This window comes from Pygoscelis adeliae, unplaced genomic scaffold (assembly GCF_000699105.1).
Source record: "Pygoscelis adeliae isolate BGI_AS28 unplaced genomic scaffold, ASM69910v1 Scaffold54, whole genome shotgun sequence".
Lineage (NCBI taxonomy): Eukaryota > Metazoa > Chordata > Aves > Sphenisciformes > Spheniscidae > Pygoscelis > Pygoscelis adeliae.
This window is the reverse complement of record NW_008824982.1, coordinates 1,456,476-1,466,342: the sequence shown is the minus strand read 5'-3', so window position 1 is coordinate 1,466,342 and position 9,867 is coordinate 1,456,476. Positions and strand designations below refer to the sequence as shown.

General features: G+C 40.0%; 1 protein-coding gene across 1 annotated transcript in view; it reads left to right on the top strand.

The window, feature by feature from the left end:
- The window catches only part of TRMT11 (tRNA methyltransferase 11 homolog (S. cerevisiae)), a 30,149-nt gene extending 26,560 nt beyond the window's left edge, over positions 1-3,589 (top strand). The window contains exon 14 of the mRNA XM_009325675.1: positions 3,000-3,589. Coding sequence (XP_009323950.1) covers positions 3,000-3,131 — 132 coding nt within the window. The 3' untranslated portion in view covers positions 3,132-3,589. The remainder of the gene's footprint in view (positions 1-2,999) is intronic.
- Positions 3,590-9,867: the final 6,278 nt, after the last annotated feature.

Here is a 9,867-nt window from a genome sequence, read left to right as displayed (position 1 = left end):
TTAGAATGCGTGTTCTACCAATTTATGCTACTCAAGATAGAGCTTAACTGAGGATGTTTGACTGGCTTCCTTACTGAAATGAGCCTGTGCCTGAAGCCCAGGCATCAGGTCAAGTGCAAGTAGTCACAACAAATTGTTTCATGAAGATGATTTTTGACAAGTTCTTACTCTGTAGAGTTAAATGCAGCCTATCCCTAGTGTTCAGATTGTACCCATTCAGCTCCCTGTATAGATATAAAATACCCTAATTTAGAATTTGTTCGGAAATCATTAGTCTCTGAAATCTAAGAATTCTTCTTACTTTGATCAGTTCTCATGTTGCCCATAAAACTGTTTTGACTAGTAAATGTCAACAGTGAGTGGCATCTCCAGGTAGTTCAGGGTATCTTATTTTCTTTTCCCTTTTTTAAGAAGCAATTCTCAATCTGTTACTTTTCTTTAAAGCAATTACCATCTTTATTGTGCAGTCATGTCTGTACAGGGGAGAGGTAGGGAATGGAAGCTCTTAAGCTGGAATTACTGTGATGTGGGCCAGGAGCTTCCTTTGTAAGCTGTCTTGAGAAATCTGTTCCTGACTGCACTATCTCCTCTCATCTAGCGAGCAATGATTTGCATAACTTTTTATGAAGCCTGGATTTACAAAATGGATTCTGCTGTGGAGTGATGCACCAAGCCTGTTTCCATTTCATGAATGCAGTGCTCCTCTTACAGCTGTATTTAACTCAAAGTTTGTTCTCTTACATATCGTACCCTCTCTTTGCCCTAAGCAGCTTGGGGGTAGAGGGGGGTAGTTCCCTTCTTCCTTCCTCCCTTCACCCTGAATCAGCGTTTTGTTACTTAAGGAATCAAGATGAATGGTGTACAGATGTGTGACCTCTTGGAGGCTGTGAGGATTAATTTTTATGTTAAAATACTGTTGACCCATATATCATTATCCTTCAGGGTCAAATATCCCATCCTTTTCTCAAAACAAGCAAATTATGTAGAATTATCATTAAAACACATCTCAAAAGTATAAAAAGATATTCTATGTTTAGGTCAAAGAAGGATTACTGACCTGCAAATTCAGGGGAAGAATAAGCGCTCTTTTCCTCAGAGTGGTCCTGTATAAGAGATCTGGAGAAGTGGGTACAGGCTGGCTGTGAGAGGAGCGTGTCTTAAATCCTCCTTGTTTTTGTCTGCCAATAGTAATTTTTTTTTCCCCATGGACATGTTAGAAGCCTGTTGATTGTCAGCCTGAGAATGGTCTTAGAGACGGCAGTCTCTCACAGGTGACCAAAAGACAATAGATAGTACTGTGTCTGCAGTGGGTTTACTGAGGTCATTTTCTTCTGCTGTTTTCCAGCATTGCAGTATTTAAATAGAACTAATTTGCTGCTACTGGTGTATGTGTACATGGATATCCACATGGCACTTAACTTTTAGCAAGTTAATTTAAGCCAGTGGCATGCTGCTGATGCCTGCTAGGATAGCAGATGAGAACAACTTCATAGGAATATCTCATTGTGTCCAGAAGAGGGCACATGTATATGCACACAAACATCTTGCTGTGTTGAAAAACCTTTTGTTTCACTCCTTTAGAATGCCTATTAGGATATCCAAAGCAAGATGAGGTGTTGATCTTGCTTGGTGAAAGCCTGGAAAGGCTACAAAATAGCTGAAGGGGGAGACTGTCCGCTAGGATTCAGTTCATCCTTGCACTGTAATACTTGCGTAGTATGAAAATACTGACTTAAATCTACTTCCATGTTCCTACTACTTATGCTAAAGCATTCCACAGTAACCTTATTTTCAGATATGAACAGATAACTCTGAACTGTATACCTAAGTAATGAACCAATCTGTATGTTGCTGCATTGCTTAAAAAAATTATAGCAATGAGGATGCATTGAGAAGAAACATTTAGTGGAATGGAGGTTCAGTTCTGTCGTGTGCTCGCTTTTATTTTCTTTTTGCACGTTCAGTTGTTCTATGTGAGCCTGTTTATCTCTGTTCTATCTTGCTATTGAGCATAATAAACTGACATCAACCATAAGTGTAAAACTGTTCTTAAAAGCTGCCATCGGTTTTCTTCTGCACTCAGATTAAAGTTTGGTGAATTGTTTATCTTACAGTATTGATAACATTAGTTGACAAGTATCTTAATTACATAAAGCCACAGTACACGTTGAACTAAACTTTTGTATATATAATGGGCCAATTTTCTAAACTATGTTCTTGGCTGATGTCAAATAGGTATTGTGTGTAGGGATTTACTGTGTCAACTTTAACTTTCAGAAGTACATGAATACTGCATAAGAAAAAATTCTCTGATTGCGCTTCAGTAACTGTAGGAACTCATTGTAGTCATTTGTGTTCCTCTTCTGTTTGTATCTGCCTTCCACAAACCTCTGAGTGATTGAATTCTCCAGATGGTATTTTTCCTGGAAACTAATCTTTATATTTTCCTTTATAAAAGTCTGTGTGGTGTAGTACTTGTGCTCTCATTCATTCATGCGAGGGTTGGATTCTGGTGATGTTAGGTGAGATATTTCCAGTGATGCAGCACTGTTAAAACTTCAAATGTCTGGTACTGACAACTTGCATCATTTTGCTGTACAGAGTAGAATAATGAAAATTTGAATGAGTACATAAAAAACCCCCAAACAAAAAACCAACAAAAACCCCTTGTCTGCTTACAGCTTGTATTTGATCAATGTCAAATGAGACTCCTTTGCATATGGATTTTCTTTTCTGTTAAATGTTAAGACTTTGCAGTAGGAGGTATACGTTCTTGTTAATCCTAATGGAAACCTTAGCATTCTATTTTTGGAATTCTTTAATCAATCTAATGACTTAAATGTTTGCCATTGAATTGTAAAAAACCAAATAAATAAACAAAAACCCAACAACTTTACTCTTGCTTGTAATTGTCTGAAAAAGTTTGGAGGAAAACCAATGGCAATACATGCTGAGCATACTACTGTAAAAACTAACGCTTGCCTTTTGATACTATGCAGGATCAAGATCAGAATTCTTACTTGTTGGACGGTCAATATATGCCATACAGGGGACACAATTCATTCCGTGAGAAGTATTTCAGTGGTGTGACAAAGAGGATTGCCAAGGAAGAAAAAGACAATCAGAAGTAAAATATAATATAAACAGATTAAAAAATGAGGAAAGAAAGAAGATCGTCTTTCTTTGTAAGGACATCTGGATATGAACATTCATTTGGATGCTTCAGAAAAATAAATACTGCTTTTAATTTTAAAACAAGATGAAACCTACAACGCAGGTTGAGAGCAGTTCTTTTTAATTAGCTTTGTTTATAGCGGATATTATTGTACAAGTTTTTTTAGTCTTATTTAATTTATATCTGTACTTTCAAGTACTAACGATGATTGACTAAAACCATTATTATTGTTCTTTCACCATTAACGTTTACAAAAAAGTAGTAGTATTTGGCTTCTTAAACTGTGAACATCTGGCTGTTTTAGAAACACGTGGTGGTGATCAAGGATTGCTTATTGAGAAGATAATTTTCATTTGTTTTTGTTCTTTTGTAAATTGTATACAATAAACCAGAAAAGATTGTTGTGAGTTTTTTTTAATTGTTGCATGCAATAACTGCTCCTATGAATTCTGATGGCTCTGGCTGAGGCCAGCAGTGTTTAAAACAAACAAAAAACACAAAGAAACAAATGCGGGCGCGCGCGCGTGCACCCCCCAAAAGCCTCTGTGACCTGACAAACTCTGGAGAGCCTATTAAACCCTGTGAAGCCTGTCCACATCTGAAGCTCATCTGTACCTTGGATTTGCTTTTGCATTCCTAAAACTTGACTCTTGGTCAAGCCAACTGTCTGCAATTTTTGGTTCAGAAACTGATAGTTAAAGCAGTAACAACAACAGCATAAAATCAGTAATGGTTCCCTAATGGTATTAAGCCTAATTAAATCTTTGAAATTGAAGCTGTATTTGTTAAAGGGCAAACTTTGCTGAATCCACACCATGTCCATCATGAAAATACCTCATTTGAAAACCACTAAGCCCATTAATTCAGGATGTTAATGGCTCTTCTCATTTTGATGGTCAAATATTCTTCAGCAGGGCGTTGGTGAATGTATCTACTTGCCAGAGAAAGCCTTGCTTCTCAACTCGCTGCAAGTTACTGACTGTGGTCGTGTCACAATCTTTGTAGATTGTAATCTTTAAGCGCCTCTCCAAAAAACCGATGATACCTAGGAAGGCACGAGTCATTGTGTATATATGATGGAGTTCATTAACTGAATTTGCTCTTCTGTGTGTTGTGGTCCTCAGCTGCAGCAGGGAGAGCTCATGTACTCAATGACAACTTTGTCTGACCTGGATCTAATCTGTGGTGTGTGAGGAAGTTCTGAAATAGTGATTTATTTTCCGTGTTTCCATTATAAATCACTTTGTTTTGAGACTTTTAATGTCAGCCATATAATAGTTGTTCTGGGCTAAACTTGGAGCGAGATCAAAGCTCAGAAAATTTTTCAAGAGCAGAATTTGAATTGATCACTTTCAAATATTACATCAAAAAAATTCTGCTTCTGAAAACCTGTCTTCATATAACTTCTGACTTCAATTTTAGCATTACAATTTGGCATTCAGCTTTTATTACTTTACAAATTAAAATTACTTTCTGTTCTTCATAGGCAAGGAATTTTTCTAGATGGATTTATTATGCATTTATAACTTAATTTTCATAAAAGTTACCCTACATAGACATGATCTAAATGGTTATACAAGATGTAAGGTAGTGGCAAATCTGGCTCTGTCTGTTCAAAGAGAATGATTTAGTTTATTTCTCCTCTGCCTGGTCCAACTTCTAGTCCATTCAGCAGCAGTGGTGTGGCCTCTGTTTAGCAGTTCATACATAACAGCTCTATCGTTACTGAAGAATACCGTTTTGAACAGAAACTGTAAGTGTATTTGGGGTACTGCATCAACGTCCGCTAATCAAAAATAGTTCAGAATTGAAATCAGATGTTCAAGCTCTGCTGATCCCCAACTTTAAAGCTATCATTTGGAAATATTTCTGATCTCTAACTTTCTCCTCGCTTAATGTGCAGGCTCCAGCCTGTTGTACGCGCAGACTTGCAAAGTGGAGGCGTTTATAGCTGCAGAGCCGTGACACAGTCCTCGCGCTCTCTCTAGCGAAGGACTGACAGGCGGGTGAGTTATCCTTTCGGCAGGATTTGGCCATCGATGGCCGCGGTTTCTGGCGCTTTCGTTCGATCTGGTTCCATTCAGTCTCTTTCTGTGAGGTTCCAGTTTCCTGTCCCTGGCAGGGAAGGTCAGTTCATGAGCCTGTGCTGAACTCATGCCGTTGTCATTCTCTCCTTTGGGGTGGTTTGTGCCATTTTCCAGTTTTGAAAAATAAACGTTATTTTTGGAGCGCTTTGTTGCGCTGCAGCAAATTGGAGGGAGGGAGGAGCTGAAAACGGCTGCGAGGTCATATGGGCAGAGGCTGTCTCTTCCTGTAGGGAGCTATTTGTTGAGGCAACAAAGTGAAAGAGCCCCCTCTTTTCACAGAATCCCTTTACCTGGTGGTGGTGTTCTTGGCTGCCAAGCCTCCCACGTATCTATGGGAAGAGGAAGTGGAAAAGTAGTGGAAATAGATTTTCTCCGCATTAGTTGTGTGCCCTACCTGCTGTCTCTAGTACTTTTTTAAATTAGTGGCCCGTTTGAACAAGTTTGACAGAAGATCAAGGTTTGATGAGGTCTTACAGATAACAGGGAGCTACAAATTTTGTTGAAATAGGCAGAGATGTTGAAGAAAAAGACCTAGTTAATCTCTTCCTGGGAAAAGGTTGTAATATGAGTTCAACTCTCATTAAACATCAGAGAACCCACATGGAAACAAGACCTGGAGACAAAAACTCTAACCAATGTTTTTTGTTGCTGCTGTGACAACCAGTGCTGGTCCTGCTGCTTCTTGATCTTCTCTTTAAAACAAAAAGACTCAAATAAAAGAACACAAAGAGCTTTTTTAGAAGGAACATAAAGGTCTCGGCTGAACTTTCCACTTCTGCTCAAGCTATGAGACTGACTCACAAAACTCAGACTCGGTAGTTTCTCCTTATCACTCTGATGAGAGGAGTCAAGCATCTCAAGGAGAGTGCAGTCCTCCCTTTAAACCACCCCAAGAAACTGGTGTCTGTTATTGGGACAACATCTAACTCTGGGTCTCCTCTAGTAGAGCAGGCTTTTTGTTTCCACAACGCCCGTTGCTGGACTTTGTGCAGGTACCATGCACTGCGGCAATGTCCACTCACTGGATACGGGCACTTCAACAGCAACTCTTGAAGTTTGGTTTTGGTAGATCCTTCCTCTCTACCTGTTCAACGGGGCTGGAAGGCTGTGGTGGAAGTCCTTAACTGTTTGGCATCTCTTCTTTTTCCATTAGACTAGTATTTTAGCTCAGAGTTGTGACTTATAAGAGGGTCATAGGTATCCATGCACATGGCAGTTGGCAGAAGGCAGTCAAATTTTTGTAGGTTCTCAGTCAAGGCTCACCTGTCCAAAAATGCTGAAAAATGCTGCTAAGAAGATAAAGTACAGGCTTTCTCTCAGGCCGTTTCGATATTAGTTAACTGTAGAGATGTTACAGGGGGGAAACACCTTAATAATTCTGAATCTCCTTTTTCCTTCTGTCACTGCTTTTTAAGATTTCTTCTTAATGGCTATTTCCACTGTCCCCAGGACAACTCCACAGCCTCAGGGCCACCAGCCAGAGAAGGGTGTCACAGAGATGGTGACCCTGTGACTTTGCGCTGTCCTCTGGCCACAGGTTTTCCAGAGACAAAAACGTCCAGTTGGAGAGGGTGAGACTGGAGCAGGTGATACGCAGTGGTTACAGGTTTCCCTGTTGGACAACAAGTGGCTCTGGGGTTAGCTGACAGGAGGCTGATGAAGTCTCCAAAAGGCAAACGTTGTTCTCTGCTGGCTCAGCTCCTGTCACCACGTTTCTCTTTTCTGACTCTCCTTTCCACCCCTTCACAGAAGCTGAGAAGAAAAATTTAATGCGTTCTTTCTTTGCTGTTTAGCTTGGTCTGCAGTTTAAACTGAGGTCCAGAGTTGAACAAGGCTGTCTTTTCAGCCTGGAAACTTCTTCCCTGCTCCTAAAAAACCAGAGTTGTGGGTACCCAGGGGAATGAAGAGGCCGGTATCCCTCTCTGCCTTTCTCTTCTGTTTGCTATTTGGAAAAATGTGGTTTTTTAACCTTATTCTCTTATGTCATTGATTTTGGTGATCAAATAATTTAAAAAAGTGAAATATATCTTACCTGCCTCCATGCTACCCTTTTTAATATATTTCTCTGATGTTCTCTTATTGGCTTATTGGACTGTAAAAATCTCTGTTTATGTATGTATCCTCACAACTGTTTTCATTATAGTTTTCTATCATGGCTGCTGTTATTTTGTACAGTGCCTCTAATCAGTTACAGCTTTCCTGAGCCTGTGGATGGGGAGCGCACCACCCAAAAGAGACGTCAGCTCTCTGTTAGCTAAAAGGCCTCATCAGACCCAAAGAGAGAGAGAAAGGACAATCTGTCTGGCTGCACTAAGGGTATTGGACCTCAATACAGGTTTGCCAAGTAAGATCTTTTCTAATTCTTGTAGGTTGCTTAAAATGAGGTGGGCAGCTGAAAGGTAAACCCCATTGATAGGAGAGAGATCTTACTGTCTTCACTGCCACTGTTGCGATCGTAGTATCTGTACACTCAGTGAGGTGCCCAGGAGATGCATTACAGATTGCTGACAACCCACAGCAGACCTAGGCACAGGAGGCTTCAGGTTCCTGTCAGGTTTGACAAGGAGTCTTTTGAGTACAACTGGGTAGGAACAGGTCATTTTGCTTCATTTAAAATTCCCCAAAAGTTAATTTTTTTAAATTCAATTTTTGGGTGCTGGAAAGAGACTGTTTTGTACAAAGATATGATGATTGCCAATGATCATCTGAGATTCTAATCCAAAATTTCTGTTGCTCTACATAAAAATGGTTAAAATAAAAAAAAATCTTACCTTCTAAAGATGTCAAAACAGCACAGTATTATCACTGTTTTAATTCTTTCCAAAACTAAATTTTATTTTAAAATTACATTTCAATTTTTTTTCAATGAATATGCCACTTGCTGCATAAAATTCTAAGTTTAAAATTGTTCTTCACGGATTCATTCTAATAAATTTTTCACTAATAAAGTGCAAAATAACAGGTCATGTTACTGTATGCGATGGGATAAGTAGTTAATTCTAATCAAATACATAATTTCTAACTAAACAATCTCATCTCCATAAGAACATACCATTGGCAAAATTCATATAGCAATTCATCATAATACTTCCTTCTATAAAGGTCTGTCCCAAAAGATGGGATGTCTCTGCGTGATGACTAAGGATGGATGTTCAGTGCCACGAGTGTCTTTGCTTTATCCTGATACTGATACGAGAGAACTGAATTCCACTGGACGCTGGGAATTATGCTGATGATTGCATTTTGGAGGCAAGACTAATCCTTGATCTATCTTTTTTCTACTGAACGTGGCACTAGGAGAAATGCCAGTGGGTAATTTCAGTACAGGATAAATTTAGCTATGAAAGTTCTTAACAAGTAGTAGGGAAGGTTCCTAAAATAGTGTGATTTTTGGCTAGAGGTGAAACATAGCTATGTGGAGAAAATCCTGTGAGTAGTTGGATCTATTCAATTGGAAGGATAGGTCCTTACACACGGGCAGTCTTCTCCACTGAGCTGTGGTCCTGTGCTTCGTGTGAATGTATGTGATGGATGGAGTGATGCTTCTCTGGCCACAGTTCATGCCTTTATAAATTGTTCTGCTCTACAGGTTTGTTTTGAGGCTGTTTGCATAAAGCTGTGAGAACCTGAGATTAGAAATGCTAGGCAGGTGCAATGTGTTTATTGCAGTAACAGTTGTGGCAGAGAGTAGGATAACCAGAATCATGAGCAGCACCATGGGACACACACTCCTGTCTTGGAGAGAACCTTGTGTCTTGCTAATAAACAAACCCCTAGCAATTGAGGAAAGTTTTGGGAAGTTTCTGCTCTCTCTTCACAATGTGTATGTGGCAGAGAGTACTTGTATTCCTTTGCTTGAACCTTTTCCCTTAACACAACACTCTCTGGAAAAAGGTAATGAAATTACATGATAAAAAGGGCTGGTTTGCTTAATCAGTAAGTATTCTTGGCCCCTCACTACAAGAAGGACATTGAGGTGCTGGAGCATGTCCAGAGAAGGGCAATGAAGCTGGTGAAGGGACTGGAGAACAAGTCTTAGAAGCAGCGGCTGAGGGAAGTGGGGTTGTTTAGCCTGGAGAAAAGGAGGCTGAGGGGAGACCTCATCGTGCTCTACGACTACCTGAAAGGAGGTTGTAGCGAGGTGGGTGTTGGTCTCTTCTCCCAAGTAACTGGCGAAAGGACGAGAGGAAATGGCCTCAAGTTGTGCCAGGGGAGGTTTAGATTGGACATGAGGAAAAATGTTTTACTGACAGAGTGGTTAAACATTGGAACAGGCTGCCCAGGGAAGTGGTTGAGTCCCCATCCTTGGAAGTATTTAAAAGACGTGTAGATGAGGCGCTTAGGGACATGGTTTAGTGGGCATGGTGGTGTTGGGTTGACGGTTGGACTCGATGATCTTGGAGGTCTTTCCATTCAACCTTAATGATTCTATGATTCTATTTGTCAAAGGTGGCATTTGCAAAATGTCATGTTTTAGTCTCCACGGCTTGCAACAGGAGCTGTCACAGAGGTGCGTGTGCACCTATGGGTGGTTCTTCGATAGTGGTTACTGGAAAGCAGCTTCTTCAGTAGCGTGACACCTCTGCTCAGTCCTGTAATTGCGAA